The 19,611-nt window shown below is 35.8% G+C and overlaps 3 protein-coding genes across 13 annotated transcripts; 2 read left to right on the top strand and 1 right to left on the bottom strand.

Moving 5' to 3' along the window:
* Positions 1 to 3,697: 3,697 nt before the first annotated feature.
* Positions 3,698 to 8,098, top strand: LOC121798811. 5 transcript variants are annotated; one of them, XM_042198006.1, is made up of 5 exons: positions 3,698 to 3,910; positions 5,921 to 6,279; positions 6,522 to 6,844; positions 7,345 to 7,518; positions 7,776 to 8,098. In XM_042198006.1, the coding sequence occupies exons 1-4, from the start codon at positions 3,841 to 3,843 to the stop codon at positions 7,472 to 7,474; spliced, it is 882 nt and encodes a 293-aa protein (XP_042053940.1). In that variant the 5' UTR covers positions 3,698 to 3,840; the 3' UTR covers positions 7,475 to 7,518; positions 7,776 to 8,098. The 5 variants fall into 5 exon arrangements, with proteins under 5 accessions (XP_042053940.1, XP_042053943.1, XP_042053941.1 ...); XM_042198009.1 differs by having other exon boundaries at positions 7,843 to 8,098; XM_042198007.1 differs by having other exon boundaries at positions 7,345 to 7,514.
* An 802-nt stretch (positions 8,099 to 8,900) lies between these two features.
* On the top strand, positions 8,901 to 13,472 carry LOC121798812 (serine/arginine-rich splicing factor SR30-like). Of its 5 annotated transcripts, none has more exons than XM_042198015.1 (14): positions 8,901 to 9,171; positions 9,537 to 9,625; positions 10,370 to 10,434; positions 10,592 to 10,667; positions 10,755 to 10,860; positions 10,941 to 10,987; positions 11,101 to 11,157; positions 11,551 to 11,607; positions 11,669 to 11,778; positions 11,858 to 11,959; positions 12,477 to 12,605; positions 12,903 to 12,939; positions 13,138 to 13,191; positions 13,297 to 13,472. In XM_042198015.1, exons 2-10 carry the CDS (start codon positions 9,542 to 9,544, stop codon positions 11,886 to 11,888), a joined length of 633 nt encoding a protein of 210 aa, XP_042053949.1. In that variant the 5' UTR covers positions 8,901 to 9,171; positions 9,537 to 9,541; the 3' UTR covers positions 11,889 to 11,959; positions 12,477 to 12,605; positions 12,903 to 12,939; positions 13,138 to 13,191; positions 13,297 to 13,472. The 5 variants fall into 5 exon arrangements, with proteins under 5 accessions (XP_042053949.1, XP_042053947.1, XP_042053945.1 ...); XM_042198013.1 differs by having other exon boundaries at positions 8,945 to 9,171; positions 9,537 to 10,287; positions 10,370 to 10,435; positions 10,568 to 10,667; XM_042198014.1 differs by having other exon boundaries at positions 8,946 to 9,171; positions 10,370 to 10,435; positions 10,568 to 10,667.
* Positions 13,473 to 13,490: 18 nt separating this feature from the next.
* Positions 13,491 to 18,561, bottom strand: LOC121798810 (E3 ubiquitin-protein ligase RFI2-like). 3 transcript variants are annotated; one of them, XM_042198004.1, is made up of 7 exons: positions 18,127 to 18,266; positions 17,683 to 17,774; positions 15,971 to 16,140; positions 15,484 to 15,542; positions 14,745 to 14,770; positions 14,341 to 14,671; positions 13,491 to 14,184 (listed from the first exon to the last, which is right to left on the bottom strand). In XM_042198004.1, exons 3-7 carry the CDS (start codon positions 16,103 to 16,105, stop codon positions 13,746 to 13,748), a joined length of 990 nt encoding a protein of 329 aa, XP_042053938.1. In that variant the 5' UTR covers positions 16,106 to 16,140; positions 17,683 to 17,774; positions 18,127 to 18,266; the 3' UTR covers positions 13,491 to 13,745. The 3 variants fall into 3 exon arrangements, with proteins under 3 accessions (XP_042053938.1, XP_042053937.1, XP_042053936.1); XM_042198003.1 differs by lacking the exon at positions 17,683 to 17,774 and having other exon boundaries at positions 14,751 to 14,770; positions 18,127 to 18,561; XM_042198002.1 differs by lacking the exon at positions 17,683 to 17,774 and having other exon boundaries at positions 18,127 to 18,559.
* Positions 18,562 to 19,611: the final 1,050 nt, after the last annotated feature.

The raw sequence follows: 19,611 nt of genomic DNA on the forward strand, positions 1-19,611 counted from the left end.
ACTCGGTTCAACGGGAAAACTAAGCTATGAGAGTTCATGAGAAACACTCATCTACATCTATTTCCTAAAGAGCAATAGAGTGTTGAAAAACCTGCCTAAGTGGTAAAGGTTAAGTATATGACTTTTAATGGTTCTTAAGGATCTCAAAGAGATGGAGTTCTCAAAGAGACCAAGTAGGGCAAGGTACTTGACTAAGAATCACCTATGTAAATGCGAAGTGTGGTCGCTTCACAAAACGCATTTATGAATCCAAAGTGGTGTCCAAGACCGCAATGGACACAAACTGTAAGAACGGAAGAGGTTGAGGTGTTTAAGTGTTAACATCATTGTCTCGGTACACGCCGTGGAGGAATAGTTCAAAGCATCTCGCTACTAGTCCTCCTGTGTATCCGATGGTGCTCTCTATGGATGGTTCAAGGCCAAAAACTACCTATCCTTATACTTATATACCTCGTGAGGTTTGAGCTTGTGTCTGCATGCATATGCATTTGGCTTTTTCCACTCATGTGGAGGATTATTGGAATCTTGAATTTAAGATGCCCGGTCAATGAAATTTGACTAATAATAAATGTGATGAGATATTTAATTTTTGGAAATTAAATGATATAGCGTCGATCTACGTTCCGCGTAGATGACCGTAGTATATTCACTTTCTCAAATCCGATTTACGGTGAGTGAGAAAAAGTGAATTAAAGTTGGTCACATTGTAGCTTTTAATAAAGCTATGAGATTAAAGCTTAGGGAGTAATTAACTAGTGTTAATTATCCCACATAGGAGATTAGACACATCTTTTAATGTGTATTTATTAAGTGACTTTACTACACTTAATAATTATAATGGACTAAGATGGGTTGAAGAAGCCAACCTGTGCACGTGCCCTTGCCCTTGCTCTTGCTCTTGTTCTTGGATCTTGGCAATTGGTTTTTGGGTGGTCTTTGGGCTTGGTGCTTGTGCCCAAACTTAATGTTTTGGACCAACGCTTTGTCAGCGAGACCAGTGGCATAACACATCGTCAACTATGACGCAGTCAAAGTCTACGAGGTTGCCATGTAACGAAGTCCACGTGTGACGGATGAATTGGGCATGTATCGCGTCTAGATTCATCGTCAACCTCTCCAGCTTTCAAATCCGTAACGGCCAGCCGTTACAGCCACGCCATGATGAGCCATGATGACAGCCATCAAGGCTGAGTTGACCCATGCAGTGGACTAGGCCTATAAATAGGCTAGTCATTTCTTGCATCAACATAGAACATACACAAAGCATCATACTCTCTCTGCATAGTCTTTTCTTCCCGAAGCTCTGCCCTCTTCTCTTTCAGTTCGCCGGAGCTTTGCTGATAGCGGTGCTGCTTCACCAGAGACGTTGCCGTTTTATCTTTAGGGACGACACGCCAAACCGAGCGCACTACCGGGGCGTATCTCGTCTTCTGGAAAGAGGGCTTTCCTCGACTCGGCTAAGTTTGATTTCATTGTTTTCATTGTATTTTCAGTTTCTGTTCTTCCTTCTTGAATTGTATTACGCCCGGTTTTTGTTTATCTCTTATAATTCCAGTCATTTGACCAATAGTATATAGAGTTTCTTTGTGTTAATGTTAATTAACTAACTCAGTATAGTCACATGGGGAATCTGGCATTAAAGGTCTAAATTTTCTTTAATTTATAGACCACTACTAAAATTTGTTTTCAAGTTTTCTTTGGTTAATAATTAACTAGGAAATTTGAGGTTCCTTATAAAATGTACTACTACTCTTTTATATAGGTTAAATTAATGTTCTTGAATTTTGGTGAGGTGATATCAAATACTCTACATATATTGCTATTGCACTAGCTAATATTGATTTTAAAATTAATGTTAATTAATCAAATCTATATTTTGATTTTAAAATTATTCCATTTCTATCGCTTTACTTTTTATTGCACAATGATCAGCTAAGTAATCCCGACCCGATGCTGAAACATAATTTCATTATTGCCATGTACATCTATATGGGCTCCTTTGATATCTTAAAAAGACTACTTCTCCTACCCAATTCCATTGTAGCCCAATTCAGGCTTCCAAGTTTACACCTCAGATCATTACTTTCCTATTGTGTGCTTTGATGCATATTTGTTTTTCTAATTCATTATGTGTTCCAAATCTTAATCAAATTAAAATATTATTTTCACTTTAAATATACAAATTAAAAAACTTTAGTCCCAACTCATGTTTCATTTTAAAAATAGGCATTTTCCCACCTTCACCTACACATCTAATTTATAGGAGTACAATGTACTAGTAGCAGTAGAAGTAGTATTAGCTTGGGTGAAGATAAGATTGAAAACAATTGAAACGAAGGCGATAAGATTTGCAAGAGAATAATGATAGGGATCTAGACGTTTACTTTATATAGGAAGTTAGCTGATATTTTTCATATTACTACTATTTAACTTATTCCATTATATTTATTGTTATAATTGTTAGGATTTTATTTGTTTTGTTAAAATACAATCTCTTCATCCCAAAAAATTTGTTACATTTCATTTTCTGTATTTGTTTTGAAAAAAATGATACTCCATAGTTAGTTAAAATGAAGAGAGGGTAAAGTAAGAGAAAAAATAATTATTTTCATGAATGGAGGGAGTATTTATAATACTTTTTTGCAGGGCAGGTGTTCCATACAACCTAAATAATTCATAAATTATGAAATTAAAATATTAATTTTTATTATAAAATATTAAATGTATGGAACAATAACACAACAGGAGATCCAAATCCCTTATCTACTCCTTACGTGCTAATCGATCAGTCACCCACGTCACCTTTAAAATAACAACACTAGCCTTGGTTGGATGCCGATGGAAACCTAAATGACTTGGTTGGTAGCATGCAAGCTCTTTGTGTGCTAACTTGTGCTAGTAGGTTCTGCGAACCATGGGGTTGCTTGACCACCTATGGGACAACATGGTTGTCGGTTCGCGACAGGATAGCCACCTCGAGAAACTTAGAAAAATTCCACTTTTAGCTTTTGATACAACTCCGACAAGGGTATGGATCTCTTGTTGAGTTCGGCCAATGAAAGTGACGAGGAGTGTGATTATCATGATTTATGGGTGTTATTTAAGTATATTAAGATTAAGATGAAATTGGATATTTATTGAATCCCATTCAAATAAGAAAATATGAGACATTTATTAGGGACCGGAGAGTATACTATTTTAATATATTTTTTTTATCAACTTACTTTATATATGGTTCCTCTCTCTTCTTTAACTTTTAATCTAATTTCTTCTTTTCTCTCTCTATCAATAAAATTAATCTTAGCTAACCAAGAGGAGTATTAGATAAAGCGTTACGTTAATCTAACAACGTGTTTTGCATATATTTAGAATTAGGATATGAATACACCCCATCTAACAAAATAAGTATTTTACTAAATAAAAGATTTGTGAAATTCAATTCTTCGAATTCAATTTAATAAATTCCAATGTCAATTTTAACTTAAATTCCGATTTCAATTCCGATTTCAGTTCCAATTCATATTTCAATATCATAGGAGTTTATAGTAGTGCTACTTAATTTCAATTTTTATTTTTATTTTTATTTTTATTTTTATTTTTATTTTTATTTCTATTTCTATTTCTATTTCTATTTCTATTTCTATTTCTATTTCTATTTCTATTTCTATTTCTATTTCTATTTCGAGCCATACAATGAATAGGCAGTGATTTTTCTCCCAATTCCAAATACAACGAGTCAATGCCATGGTCAGAATGCAAGATTTTCAGTTCGCGATTCCTTTCTAGTTTATACCTTAAATTCAATACTGTACACAATATAATACAGAATCGAGTATTGTAATGAGGAGATTCCACCGTTTCTGCATCTTCTTGTTCCTCAACTCCATCAATTTTTGGTTCCAGTGCGCTGGTGAGTGCTTATCTCACTCTTATTCGATCTTCACTTGATTATACGCTCTTTAATTGCTCGTTCTGTTTCTCAGAGTTCATAACTTTTCAGGTGGTTAGTTTTTTTGTACAGAGCGTGTCGTGTTTAATGGCTGATTTGTATTCTGAAACGATTTGTAAAGTGCAAGTATGAATTATCCTTTCTGATTCAATTGGTTCATATGATTCCTAAGTCTCGATGTACGGAACTTCTTAAGGATTGTGTTATTCAATGATGAAGCGCAAGATCGCAATTTGTGATACACCTAATCAGCTGTTATTTTGTTGTTGTATTGGGAAGTAGTCAAGTAGTGTTCTAGAAGAGAGTGAATGCACTTCTTTCAAGAAAAAAGGTGGAGAAATGGATAGACTAATTGTGTTTGGGGTTTTAGTTTCCAGCATTTTCCAAGTTTTTAATATATTATCCCTATGCAGGGATAAATGGAGAAACATCATTTATCCTCTCTTTTTTGAGGAAAAATAAAATACAATGATCCCAATGCTTCTTAGTTTCTATATGGGATATGACTTATCAGTTTTCCATGCTGTGATCAAATTTTCTCCAGAATTTGCAGAAATATAATAGGAGTATGTCTTTTTGCTATAAGTATGTTACAAAATTGTGAAAACGTGATGAAACTGTACCATCATACCATGCACTATTTTATCATTTTTCATATATGTTGTGGGAAGAGTTATGACTAATATTGAACATGTACTGCTCATGGCTTTGGATGTGAAGATAAACATTAGATTGTTGGACTGAAGGTGATAATATCCAATCCAGTACTTCATATGTCGGTACACTGTATTAATATATGTATTGCAAGTGTAGAATATTAGTTGAAGATCACACTTTTGACAGGGCATGAGTAAATACCAGATTATCAGTGCATGAGGGCAGTCTCTTAAACCTGAAAACTAAGAGAGGCGAGTAGATCATTCAGCTCCTATGACTCATTAACGTTATCAGCAAAAAATAAAAAATCCATCAATATTATTCTTTGTGTGATTCATCTTCTCTGAATTGTGTATGAGCTATCTTTGCAAATAAGAAATTTATAGTATGATTTACAGGAGAGGGGGGGGGGGTTATTTTCACCATTGACCAATGTTACTCGATCATATTCACATCCCTTATGATTCATTGCACATAAATCCACTCTTAAGTTTGCCCAAATATTGCCTATGGTGTACTACAGGCAACAGTATACCAAAAGTACCCTACATTAGATAAGCATCTCTAGTGATTTATAGAGAGCAGGACCTTATCTTAGATCAGACTAACTGGATCATAAACTTTAGCAGCAGGTACTTTCGTATCTGAAATGGGTTGTGCCAATTTGTTGCGGAATTTGATTGGTCCAGTCAGTGTCCTAATTGTCCTTGAAGAAATGCCCATATTCCCCCAATGATATAGTAGTACTTTTCACCTATTTTCCAAGTTTTTATTGGAAAGAACTTTCAGTGATATATATCTTTCTTTGTAGATTGTGTGAACAGGAAGTCTTAGTTAATAGTATTAAAAATTTATCTAAAATAACTAACGTAAAATGGTTTGTCCGGCTAGGGGAAGTGCGGCAGTGAAGTGATTGGACTTCTTGCCTCTTTCTTGGGGAGCCCAACAACAAGTTGGGAGCTTATACCAATTTTTACAATCAATTCATTTGTTTATAAAATGGATGGAGACTTATAGAGTATTAGTAATGCTTACTGGATAACTTATCCCAACAGAATGATAGTGTTCACTCAGTTAAGTGATGGGAATAGCCACTTGTTGTTTAATATGCAAGGATTAATAGACTCTAGAACAGAGAAGTTAGGTGAGAAGAGGAAAGAGCACTTCAAGGTGCTATTCTCCACTGCGATCTTTATCTTCAAGTATTTGAAATGCCGGTGAACCTTATTTTAGATGGAATGGAATGAAAAAAACCTCAAAAAGCCCGTCAGTTATGTAGAAGTGCATCATTGATTTTAGATACTCTCACTGCAGGTAAAACAAGTGAAGTTTGCATTTCTCCCGGTGGTCGATTCCCCCCATTTTCAAATGTAGGCAAACCCCCCAAGAAAGCAAGCAAAGGTCCCAGAGATCTTACACTTTGTAGGGTTTTCCGCAAAAAGACATGCTGTGATGTAACTCAGACGCATCCTGCTTTGCTGTCCATCAGGAGACTTGCATCGTCTGGAGAAGCAAGCCAAGAGTGCTTGAATTTATGGGAATTCTTGGAATGTTCTATCTGCGATCCAAGGGTGGGGGTACAGCGAGGACCTCCTAACATCTGTGCATCATTTTGTGATAGGATCTATGAAGCATGTTCAACAGCATACTTTGCTATTGATGGAAAGACACAGGTTTTTTGCACTTTTTATTTTACATTTTTGCAATTTCCTCATATTCTTATCTATGATATGTGCCTATGCTTTTAAATTATCCAAAATAACTTGTCATGCAAGAGCGCAGGTTGCTTTTGTTTTAGCTGGGCTTTGCTAAAAGTGATAGTGCATAATGTTGGTATTACTGAATGATGGAATAGAATTTTATTTTAAACGTTAATTTTTTTAGTAAATTTGCTGATCGGATAATCATATTTCAGGTACTAGCACCATGTGGCCAAGGTGACTTTGTTTGTGGTAGAGCTTCAGAGTGGGTCTCTAATGGGACTGAGCTCTGCAATGCTGCAGGTTTCTCTGTCAAGCCTCTCGATGAACCTGGTGAATTTCCGTGCTATGGAGGGAAGAGTAGCCTAGATTATATTGCAAATTCCTGGAAATCTTCACGTTATGAGATTGTACGTGGAGACCAGAATACTGAGGTTGTCCAGGATTTTATGCAATTGATTGCTGATATGCCATTGAGTGAGAGAATTTCTTGGGCTGTTGGAGGAATGGTGCTTACAGCTGGACTTCTGTTTGCAAGGTCAGAGTTTATTTTGAGGGTTAATTTGTAACTTCTGCATATGTGTGTGTGTGTGGTTTCTCAGAAAAGAAATATGAGAGGAGATATATAAGAAATTTGGAACTGGCTTGACTGTTCATCAACTTATATTGGTCTGTGTTTCCTCGGTTTATTCCATTTAGTTTCCTATATCCACAATGTATGTAGCCCTTTTACTTTTGACATTGAGAAGTCTAAACAATCTGCAATCATGAGTGGGTCACCTGCGTTCAGAGACGGAAGAAAAAAAAACAGCTGCTTCTAAAGCATCTTTAATTAGGCCAAATAGTCCATCCTTCCTTTCACTAATGAAAGAGATATTAATATCAATCTTAATGCTAGTGTGTTGCAATTGTAATGTCTTTTGTTTTCTTGATTGATGTACTTTTAGTTTTACTGAGATTCTACATTAGTAATTCAGTATTAGTCCTCCATAAGAATATTATGCTGTGGCTTATCATATTAGTTCAATGATGATGTAGTAGAAGGAAGAGCAACGGTCAACGCCAGAAGCAAGCAGCTATCCAGCGTACTGGAAGGAGACTAGGAACTAGGATAAGCCCTCCTGCATCCCCTGTTAGCCACGGGAACAGAAAGAATGTCGGAAAATGAGTGCCAAGCATATTACGCCCCCTTTGTTACAGCCTTACAGGCGAGTAAGTTATGCAAAAAATGCCACCTCATCTTCCTCCCTCTTTGTAATTTTGGCTATAGATATATTTAGATTTGTGTTACCCCTTGTTTAGTAACATTTTTCAAGGCTATTTCTTTTCACAATACATGGGAACGTCTTTACTTGGACTGGGAAGTGCTTACTCAATATTCTACTTGCACGTAGTCTCAATATTACATAGGCTAAACATCGTTGTGTTGAATTCACCCAAAACACCTTTGTTTCGACACTCTTGAACAGGACACTCATGCTAATTGGTCGGGTTAGATCTACATTTGACTTTGCTTATTATGAACATGACTTGAAGGTTTCCACCACCCTCTCGGTTTTGAAGGAATTGTATTCTGAAGCAGGATGTGTATTAGAACAGCCAGACCTTATACTTGAATGAGCTTTGATGTAATATGGTGAGCTTTGCTCAGTAGATAATGTCTTGTGCTGTCGTAAACCAGCTATACAGTGTCGTTTTCGAGTGACAAGTGAGTGATTATGTATGGCGCCGTATGCTAACTATTAACTAGGTGTGCTAAACTCTATTCACATTCAATTCATCTTTTGCATGATATCTCCTCTATGCACATTCAATTCCTCTTTTGCAATATGATTGATTCCAGTAACTATTTTATGATAGCATCTAATGGTATCAATTCAGGTCCAAAACGCTTCTTCAAATGAATGATACTACATTCTTAATTTTTATTTAACCACACCACCAACAGGAAATTACATTTCTGTTGCTTGCACAGAAAAATAGTTATTTACTTGCTATTAAAAACACAAATTGATTTCAACCAAAAAATGCGCAGAAAAATATCAAAACTTTGACGATACTCTTATATTCCATTTCCCAAACGGGTGAAAATTCTTAAAGGGGAGGATTAAGGTAGGATATTCCGTTAGTAGCGCAAGGAGGCGCGAATAAGTGTCTTCAATCGCGCACACCCGAGTTTGAATCTTTTGAGGATAGAGTTTTTTTTACTCCTTTTAACTCAATATATAGAAAACCATTTTTATTTTTTATGTATGTAATAGAAAGTGTTACCTATGAGAATGAATTTTCTTATGAAAAACATTTTAAAAAATGCGATATTTCCCAATTAAAGAAATAAACACAGAATGAAAATGGTGGTATGATTTTAAAGATTGTAATGTAATTTTTCTTAATTAATTAACTTTTTAGTTTTTTTTAAATAAAAATGTGTTTCCTATGTAAAATATAGATTTAGAATGAAATGGTGATATAATTTTTAAAAATATAATATGGAGTGTTATTTTCTAAATTAATTTAATCATTAATTTTTGCTTACATAAAAAGGTAGATTTCTATATGCTAATAAAATGGTGATGTAATTTTCAAAATTTTAGTAATGTAATTCATTATAATTTTTGAAATCATATTATCAGTTTCATTCTTTTAACTTAGCATATAAAAAACAATTTTTAATTTTTGTGTATGTGATAAAAATATTGAAGAAATTTTAAAACTTTTGAGGTATGCCGAAAAAGGAAATGAAATGAACTGATATCTTACCGTTTGGTCTGAGCTCTCTCTGGCTTCACTCTGCTCTCTGGTCTTTCCAAAGAGAAGAGAAGAGAAGAGAAGAGAAGAAACCCTCCGTTGTTGAGGATCCAAAAGGTATGTGTATGCCTCTCTCATTTCTTCTTCATTCCAATATACGCATTGTAATTCCATCCCCTGACTTTCCTGCTCATTGTTGTTTTTTTTTGCAAATGCCTTGCAATCCTATCAATTGTTTTGATAATTTGCTCTTATATATTTGATGATGTGATTCAGTTTTAGGCCTATCTTCCGGTCTTCAATTATGTTTGCTGCTCCCTAGGGTTTATATTTGTCTTCACTTCTTTTTCCTTTCAATATATTATTGCATCGATACGCATGTAGTCATTTCATACTTTTTTCCCTTTACAAAAACCCTCCATAAAATCTCATGTGCAATGCAGTTGATGATATATACTTATGGACGTCTTCATCTTTTTCAGCAAATATGGGGCGGTCAAGCAGGACAATTTATGTTGGCAATCTTCCTAGTGATGTTCGCGAGAGTGAAGTTGAAGATATATTTTACAAGGTTGGACTACATGTAACTCAGTTTTTTCTTAGAAACATTATTGCCAGCTTCCATCAACTTGAATGAAGAAGGAATGTGCTGAATCTTCTTGAAACCTTAGTGTTTCCTTTATAGCTGGTGCATGATAACATAATATGCTTGTCTATTTGTAAATACATGTAGCTTATGTGCATATTCAATTGTATTTATAACTATTCTATACTTATATATTAATATGCATATTCACATGTCTGTGCAATTATGTTTATGGATATTTTTCTAAATACTTGTCTTGTTCATACAAATACTACAAAAACTCTATAATATGTACTCCATGTTTTGCTCTGATAAAAGAGTTATTTGCAAATGTTAGAATGAAAATTGCACATATATTTAGGTATGTTTGGTTACATCCCTGCAAACTTTGCCCATGAAGGTTATCCACCTTTCACATTGACTGTGATAATCTGATTATCATCACACCACTTAAAAAGTGATTATGATAGAGGTCAAGCAATCACATCATTTTTTCTTCCCTTAATAATAATAATTTATGTTCCCTAAGTTATCCCCAGTTGCTGCTGATCAATCCTCTGCTCCTCTTTATGGGATACAATCAGCTGAAACAATTTCATGCTGGATTCTGGTTCATGATAATCAGTTCTTTGTATCTTTTCTAACAGGTTCCCCTTATTTCTGGTTTTGATTTTATGATTTTATTTGTGCAATTGTGCTTACTATTTATCTTTGTTTTTTCCCCTCCAGTATGGGCCTATTGTTGATATCAATTTGAAAATGCCTCCAAGACCTCCTGGTTATGCTTTTGTTGAGGTAAGCACCATTTTGAGCGAGCAAGCTATTTAATGCTGTATTTCTTGCTCTGATAAGTAACTTGGTTGTCAAAAGATAGAACTTGCCCATTTGGATGCTGGGCTGGTTCATTTTTTATTCTGACTTTACCAGAAATTCTCAATCGGTTGTCTTCCTGTTTGAAAACTCTCGTGATGCTGATGATGCCATACATGGCCGGGATGGCTATGATTTTGATGGATGTCGTTTACGGGTGAGTTATATACTATTTCTACCATGATACAGTTGCTCGCTCCTGTGCCTCGTAAGTTAGCTTCCGACTCTTTCTATCAATATGCAGGTTGAACCTACTCATGGAGGGAGAGGATCATCATCGTATGACCGTCACAGTAGTTACAACAGTGGAAGTAGTCGTGGTGGAGTTTCAAAGCATTCTGACTACCGGGGTAATTGCAGTTGGATAAATAGTTTGATTTTAATCTTATTATTTCCTTGTCGACATCTAGTATAATTCGTGATGTTTCAGTGCTGGTTACTGGACTTCCTTCTTCTGCTTCTTGGCAATACTTGAAGGTAACGGTTTGCTTTTGCTTTCTCTTGTATCTATAATGGCGTCTCTCCTATAATTACAAATGTATCCACTGACTTGCTAATGCTTGCACCTTACTTGCTGATTCTGATCTTAGGATCACATGCGTCGAGCTGGAGATGTTTGTTTCTCTCAAGTTTACCGGATCGTGATGGTGAGATATTATCTCTTATAACTACTAGCTTTGCGGACTTGGTTCCACTGAACATGCATTAATTGTTGCCAGTTAAAAAGTTGTTAATTATGTGTCTGCACTAACCACCCTGAAGCTCTCTTGTGATGGTTTTAGCTGTAGATATATTCAATGTTTTGCTGAAGGTGGTTGTACTGGTGATGTATGAATTTATTTAATGTATTCACTATTCAGGAATGCGTGGAGTTGTCGACTATAATAACTACGATGACATGAAATATGCAGTGTGTATAATAACTTCTGTGTTTAGTTGCTCATGTTGACTTTTGTTTGAATTTTGGCAAATTTTTAGTCAACTTCCCCCTTTATCTATGTGGCCTATCTTGGTGATCTTTCAGCTGGTTCTTTGTGCAGATAAGAAAGCTTGATGATTCGCTTTTCCGTAACCAATTTTCAAGGGCATATATAAGGGTAAGTTTGAAGAAGCTTCAGTTTGCTTTTTCCTCGGTTATTGATGCATCTTTAAATCCAGGTGGAGGAGTATGACAGGATACGTAGTTACTCCAGGAGTCCTGGTAAGAGTCCTTACTCCAGAAGCAGAAGTATCTCTCGCAGCCCCGAAGATCAGGACAGGAGTAGAAGGTTAACTAACTTTTTTCATAATTTTGACATGCTATTCTGTATCCGTGTATTTATCTTTTGTCCTAAATCTATCAAGCAGTGCTTCTCCAAGGAATAAAATTTCCCATTGAGATGTGTCTAGATCTCGTTCAAGGTCTGTTGCATCCAAGTCAGAATCTAGGTCTCCTCGCTCCGTATCAAGGTATCGAATCATCTTGTGAGATGTGCAGTTTATGTTTCTTCGCCAAAGAAACATAAGAATTGCTATTAACATGATGGATGTGAAACCAAATTAGAGTACAAATAGCTGGTTGATCAGATAAAGAGGAGTGCTTTTGATGATCTGTTTATAGGATATATGTAGCTATTAGCTAACCCACAGATGGGAAAATGATCTATATATTAAAAAACAATTCAATTACACTGAGATGAATTGAGTACGATATATCTCCCTTTACTTCCAAAATATCCATCTTTTTTTGAAAGAACTCCTGATGAGTGGAAAGTAGATAATGGGCTTTATTGATTGTTGGTTTGATTTGTCTTCAGTTTGGGAAGTTTAGTTTTGATTTTTGTTTACATATTGTGTTTTCTGCCCCTTCTGGTCCCTTATTGTGGTACCAATATTTTGAACTCAATGGAGAGGGTTTTGGTTAAAAGGATATGTTGGATTCAAGGATATGGTTTTATGATTATGAATATTGCCTTTTTGTTTCTAGATTTGGCTTTTCGTGGCACTCTGGGGATTGCATGTTAGGGACTTGATGGCTTACGGTGCTCAGTTTCTTGCTACTCATTTCTTTCTGGCAATAAGCTGCAAGTCGATGAGCATCTGCGGCAAAACCAAGGTGGTAAATTTCATTTTAGTATATGCTATATGTGGTCAATGCATATAAAAGGTGTGAGAAGTAAGTTGGGGGATGAAATATAGCTTGCGTCGATAACTTGACTTATTAGTGCTCAAGTTAATTTCCTCGGTTGATGTGATCTTATAAATTAGGAGTGATGCTACGGTACATACTCAGTCAGGTAGCGGCTAAATATTTCAATATTACTCGACATCTTGAATGCGATAAATGCTTTTTTGTTGAGGTTTACAAGATTCATCTTCGAAGTTTTGAATTTACCCTTCATGAAAATTGTAGATCCCCAAGGAAGTCTAGACCTGCAGCATCACCGCCAGTAAGTATATTTTGTAGCACCTAATCTTTGTAGTAGGTAATCTTGAATAATATTTCCAGACCCCCAAGATTCCTCAGTAAGTTAATTACGTGAAGAAGCTTGGGATATTGCCAGGCAGTTATAGTCGCCATGATTAGATTGCTTTAGAATGACACCAGCCATGGTTAGTATATGTTTCACTAACTGTTGATGCTGCAGCCCCATCAATCCATGCGTGGAAGTGCCAGTGTGAGCCGGAGCCAATCGAGATCGGTATATCCTATTTCCCTGTACCTTTTTTGTCATAGAATTCTTATGCCTGTCAGCTCTATTGTCAGTTCATGGATAGTAATGTGGTCTTAATTTTGTGGTTGGCAGGTGCATTCTGATTGAAGTGCATTTGCGGTTGAAAGATTGAAATGAATTTTGTAGACTGGCAGCCGTGTCTAGCTGTCTAGTTTATTAAACAAAAACTTGGATATGTTCAAGATACATTCAGATGGGATTTGGGGTCCAGATTATCAATTTAGTAATATTTCAGTCAGACTACTAAACCATAACTTGGCACATAATTCCATAAAGGTTTGTGATCGTTGCCACAATTAGTTTGTTAAAATCCCAAATGATTTAAGAACATGGTGTTATTTACCCCAATGGCTCAGAAACAACAGCAAGCCAAAACCCACAACCATCACACAAATATTTGCAGTGCCGCACTCATAAGTCTACACATTATAGGACTGTAGCTCAAGCATATACGATTCGGGTTCTCAGTTCTTAGTTGTGAGCAACAGGAATCAAAGTTTCATTGCAACATGATTTAACACTTATGTTTGATTTTGTGATGGCATCCTCTCAGACCGATGCCTCTGCCTTGGTCTGGTGCCAGAATTGGATGAAGCGTGGTGGTGGAAAGGTGCCCAGATTGAATCCCTATCAACCTGGGTCACAGGGAAACCTGGCTGCTGCTCGCGCTCCCAACCCTGAAAGTGGTCGCGTGGGGGATGTTCAGCATCTTGAAAACTTATTCCAGATGGGTTCGATGAAAAGAAGTAAAATCCATCCGATGATGAGGCTACTGGGGGAACTTGATGCAAACCCCTATGGCTGGCAGATCTATGTCCAGTAGAAACAAGCGAGGCACGTGCACTACTGGATTGCTGGAAATGAGCTTGAAGTGGAGGACGGTCACGGGGCCGAGCAACTGGACCAGGGTACGGTGGAAGCACTGATGAAGTGATAGAGCTGGGAGCTCTGCTAGCGGCGCTGTAAGAAAACATCACACTGATTAATCAATCTCCTTCCCATTTTTCCTATCAGTGGTAATAGGGCTAATACCAACTAGCTGCACCCACTATCAACATATTTCCAATCAAGATGACCTGAGTTGATGCCAAAATTAAAGTTTGATCAATTACTAACCTGTGACCAACGACGAAAGGCTGCATTCCATGTCTGACGGATGGAATAGGTGGTTGATCTGCACTACCAATTCGGTTGGTTGCAGCAAGATGAGAAGGGTGGTCCCAATTGTTGTGATAATGGGCATCCATTGAAGGGAAAGCATACGAGTTCCGTACTTCACTTGGAGCAGACAGCCCACTCCAGTGATTACTAAAATTAGACCCATCAGATACATTCCCACTGGATGTTGAAGTTGTCCCAAAATATGCAATATACGGACAAGGATGAGTTGTAGAGGACACGGGTCCATGTTCCACAAAGTGAGCATGGTGTCCGACATGATCATGGTCTACAAAACAAACCACCATCTTATTATTACAAACTTAGTAAGCCTTAACAGTAACTTGAGGAAAAAAACTTACACGCACTTGATGTAAATTCTCCTTCACTGCAAATAAAAACAAATAACAAAAGACTTGTTAACTGGGTAGGTACAACCGTACAAGGGGAAAGATGATAGTTGAACTGACAGTCAACATATATGTAATGCAGCATTGATGCCAAAGAGATACAAAAGGTAAACTCTCCAACATCCGCCATACTGGCGCTTACTTATCAGCATGTTCTCTTTGTAGATAAAATATTGTAAATGAGAAATGGAGAACCATTCTATTGGAATAGGTGTGTTCAATTTATGAAATGAAGATTTCCGAAACCTTGTTAAAATGAGCACATACAATAGCAGGGGGAAAACCGGCTGAAGGAATTTCTACAAACACAAACCTAGCCGAAATTGATACAAAATTCACTACAGGCTTCATAAAATCTAGGGCAGGCACAAAAGACATGGTTGTTCCAGCCCCTGCTGATTTAAGCAAAGCGAAATTTCTCACAGCTAATAACCAACATGCGCTTTCAGGAATTAAAGATTCATATTCCAGACTCCACAAAATCCAGTTATACTGGACGCATGCATATATTAGCAGAGATACCAGCTGGAATAAATGCCATAATATATTAATCTCTATTGTTATAGAATCCTAGCACTGGTTCACAAACATTCAATAGAAAATGGAATCGTTAGTGGTGTAGTTGAACACCCAGGGGAGACATACTATGAAATTCGAGGTCAACATCAAACTTATAAGGGAAGAGGCTTACTCAAAAGAAGAAGGAAGCCTAGTTAAACCACTGAAAGGACACCAGTGAACTCCAAACGTCTGTAGAGTCAAAGTAAACAAAGATTGTTTATATATAAATTCTACATATGAAATTTAGACTAATCACTAGGGAGAACAAGTAAAAGTGGACAAAGGATAAAACTCATATCTACCACCACCAACTTTTACAAGTTGCACAATTCCAACAAATCAGCACATTCAAATAACTCAAAACCATGCAAGAAGTTAATGACATAACACATCATAAAAGGAATAGCCTCATTAGAACAAAATGTACTCATAGAGATGAAACTCATCTGGGATGGTACAATGGGAAAAGGATCAAGATTATGCTACTTGAATTCAATAGTTAGGCAGATTCGATGAGGAAAAAGCGGACCATTTACTTGACTAAGGACAGAAGACGGTATTTCCCAACAGCAAAAATCATTATACCCTCACAATCATGAATAAATTCAGAAAATTACCATTTCAGAATAATTTAGATCGTATAGATCCTCGTCATGTGCCCAATCATCTGTGCTAAACTCAGGCAATTGACGACCACCATTTGCATAGAGCCATTGTCCTTTCTCAATTTTCCGGCAGTTAGGGCACTGCATTGCTCCCTTTACGTTAAACGCAGAGCCTATGCAATCTGCCAGATCACACACAATGAAATGAATAAATTATAACACAACAATGCATACAATGAATAAATTATAACACAACAACCACATTCTGATTCTCGAAACACTAATCAATTAGTGTGTACATCTCATGCTTCATATGAGGCTAGGCATGAAATTAAAAATAGGTGCCACAACAAAACCAAGAGGATGGTCAATGAATTAAAAGAACCTCATGCTGAAAAACTGTTCTTAAAAGTCAAAGTAAAAACGAAAGGACATAAACAACTCAAGAGATCTAACATGTTTCTGTCACAACCATGGTTCTAAAATAACCAAAACTGCCTAAGTGCCAAATACCCCTTAGATTTTTATTTGCATTAAAATACCCCCAGATAAATATACACACAAATGCACTCACTAAAGATGAAAAATGATAAGATACAATCTTGGTTTTCCTACAAAAGTTGAATCCTTAATGGTAGCTCTTTAAGATTTTATAGATGTATCTTGTATCGCCAAAAGAAAATCTAAAAAATCTAAAATGATACATCTATGTTGACAATTGTTTGGATTTGTTTGGCATTGGTTAACTTCTATAAGATCAAACATGATGGTAATATCTAGATAAGCACAAAAGTAGGCAAGAAAGGTGCTTGACATAAACCAACAAAGTTTCTAGTTGAATCCCTGGTAGAAGTAAAACTATTTGATTATGCGTTCAACTTCATAAATGGCATAATCATAAAAGCAGTGTGAAATTTGCATCAGATCCAACAATTTCGAGATCCGGCAATTGAACTGCATTACTATGAGCGCTCTGTTACCATTATCACTCCATAGAGAGAGATTTAGTGTATTCATCATTACTATACACACTTCAGTCACACCAAAACATACAAGTCCATCCTAACCACGACTCTTCCTCGTGGATTATCAGTGATTAGTAGACAAATGAACATATAACCAAGGCACGACCTCGATCAACCCAATCCACAAGATGTTGGTGATCATCAATTATAATATTCCCCCGTCCACAAAAAAGTCATATTCTACCATTTCGGTTTGCTCACCAAAAATAGTCACTTTCTATCTATAGTAACTACATATACATGGGACCCTATCCACAAGATGAACATATAACGAATCACCCACCACCTCGACCAACCCAATCCACAAGATGTTAGTAATAATTACTTACAATGCTCCTTCCATCCACAAAAAATAGTCATTTTTCGCCATATGGTTTACTCACAAAAAATAGTCACTTTCTATCTATAGTAACTACATATATGTGGGATCCATTCTGCCCTCACTTTCTTCACTTCCAATACATTTTTTAATCATTACAAATACTATAACATGATACCATTCTATTTTCACAATAGTAGCACCAATGATGACTATTTTTCGTGGACAAAAGGAAGTACTATAATACAGTGAATGTCCCCATTATTCATCAGGAGAGCCTCAGAATAACAGGGTACATTCAGGTCTCCCACAATTGTTTTACTTGGATAAATGTGAAATGCTAAATTACACCAAGCATTGGATTTATACACAGAACTAACCTCACCAATTCTCTGCCGGTGGCAAGTAAACTTTGATTTTCAATTCAATAGGTCATCTTTACAGCTAATGTTTGCTCTGCAGCTCCGAAGAACTGAAATTCATATGAAAACATGATTCCCATATCCTAAAACAGGTCATCTAAACCCATAAATGAATACTCCAAACTAACCGCATAATTCCGTACAATGAACTCCATTTTACTAAATTTTCAATCTCAGCAACTCTTATATTTGAATAAAAAATTATCTTTTCACCTAAACTAAGTTATAAATCCAGTCATCTCCCGTACCTCATTTGCACCCAAAAAAACAAGGGAAAAAATTAACAGTTGCAACGGAGTACGGTAAAAAAAACAAAATTTGCAACCAAAAAAATAAATGAAAATGCAATGGAGTAAGGCAGATAAAAGCATCATTGAGCAAATTGCGAAATTAATTACCCACCGAGATGAAATTGATGGCCGCATTGAAGCTTCGCCCAGGATCTGACGCCGGCATCCGTCACCACATCCAAGCAAATCGAGCACGGCACAACTGCATCTGACGCCTTGCCACCACCGTCGCCGTCGTCGAGAAGATCGGCATCGCCCAGCCCCATAATTTAATATATAATCCAAAATTCACATAAAAACCACCACTCTATTACGATCCAGCAATGAAATTGCAACGTAAACAAAAGAAAGTTGAAAGTAAATGGAATTGAAACCGAATTATTAACGAATTCAGATGAAAATTAGATAGGAATTTGGAAACTGCTCCGGAGACGTAAAGGAGAAATTGTGAACCAGTTTTATTTTTGTGTCTATCAATTTTGTCGATAATAATTTTGGCGAGACCAATTTTGTCTGTTGTGAGGAAATGAGGTGAATTAGCTCGGCGCTTTAATTCGACACACTTATCTGTTGGCTGCGTTAACTGCCCCTAACATTTATTATGTCGTGTGCATTAAGAGTCTCATTTAAAATAGATAATAATATATATAATCTATTTTTATATATTAATTTTAGAGTAAAGGTTACGTATATAATTAAAATATAAATTTGGTCCAAAACATTCCCTTTTTAAAAAACAGGTCCATAAAAATTGAAAATATCATCGAAATAGTCATTTTTTTACGATTCCATAAAAAAACTAACAATCAATGCTATGCAGTCACATTATAGTGGGCCATAAAATGACATTTTAGTAAATATAAATAAGATGAATAGAAATCATTTACTTACCTTATTTAATGATCAAAAAATGTTTACACTATTACCCTTTTACTTAATTGCAGTAGTAAATTTCAATTCTATAATTCGTTATTTATATTTCTTTTGTTTTCAAGCTCTTTCAGTTTTTATATTTACTAATATATTTTATATGTGATGTATTATTTATTAAAATATAACGTGTATAACAGTTATTAATTTTATGATCGAGAAAACTGAAAATTTGATCAATACTTCATCCGTCCCACAATAATATGCACTCTTTCCTTTTTAGTCCGTCCCACAAGAATATGCACTTTCTAATTTTGGAAAGTCTTTTCTCTCTAATGAGGTGAGACTCGTTCTCCACTAACAATACTTTTTTTTACTTTTTCTCTCTACTTTTCTCTTACTTTACCAATTTTGCATTAAAACTCGTGCGGAACCCAAAGTGCATGTTCTTTCGGGACGGAGGGAGTATAATTTTATACTGATTGAATCTATTTATAACAATAAATATTTGTTATTAATCATTGAAATATATAGTAATATATTTGTGTATTAGATTTAATAATAGTAGTATTATTACTATTATTAAATTATTTAAATAAAACTATCATTGATTTAAAAATAAAAACGTTTCTTTTTAATCTGTCTTTCCTTAAAAATAAAAACTTTCTGAGAACATTTTTAATGAGACTCATTTTTCATTAACACACTTTTCTTTCTGTCTCTTACT

The sequence above is a fragment of the Salvia splendens genome, chromosome 4, assembly GCF_004379255.2.
Source record: "Salvia splendens isolate huo1 chromosome 4, SspV2, whole genome shotgun sequence".
Classification (NCBI taxonomy): Eukaryota; Viridiplantae; Streptophyta; class Magnoliopsida; order Lamiales; family Lamiaceae; genus Salvia; species Salvia splendens.

Excerpts from the sequence above, each read along its gene's own strand:
- LOC121798811 (XM_042198005.1), top strand. The coding sequence starts at position 3,841 with ATGAGGAGATTCCACCGTTTCTGCATCTTCTTGTTCCTCAACTCCATC. Across the intron at positions 3,911-5,920 it reads TTTTTGGTTCCAGTGCGCTG|GTAAAACAAGTGAAGTTTGC; the intron begins GTGAGTGCTTAT and ends CTCTCACTGCAG. Across the intron at positions 6,280-6,521 it reads CTATTGATGGAAAGACACAG|GTACTAGCACCATGTGGCCA; the intron begins GTTTTTTGCACT and ends ATCATATTTCAG.
- LOC121798810 (XM_042198002.1), bottom strand. The coding sequence starts at position 18,280 with ATGGGGCTGGGCGATGCCGATCTTCTCGACGACGGCGACGGTGGTGGC. Across the intron at positions 16,141-18,126 it reads CGGCCATCAATTTCATCTCG|ATTGCATAGGCTCTGCGTTT; the intron begins GTGGGTAATTAA and ends GTGATCTGGCAG. Across the intron at positions 15,543-15,970 it reads ATCTAAATTATTCTGAAATG|ACGTTTGGAGTTCACTGGTG; the intron begins GTAATTTTCTGA and ends TTGACTCTACAG.
- LOC121798812 (XM_042198015.1), top strand. The coding sequence starts at position 9,542 with ATGGGGCGGTCAAGCAGGACAATTTATGTTGGCAATCTTCCTAGTGAT. Across the intron at positions 9,626-10,369 it reads TTGAAGATATATTTTACAAG|TATGGGCCTATTGTTGATAT; the intron begins GTTGGACTACAT and ends TTTCCCCTCCAG. Across the intron at positions 10,435-10,591 it reads CCTGGTTATGCTTTTGTTGA|GTTTGAAAACTCTCGTGATG; the intron begins GGTAAGCACCAT and ends GGTTGTCTTCCT.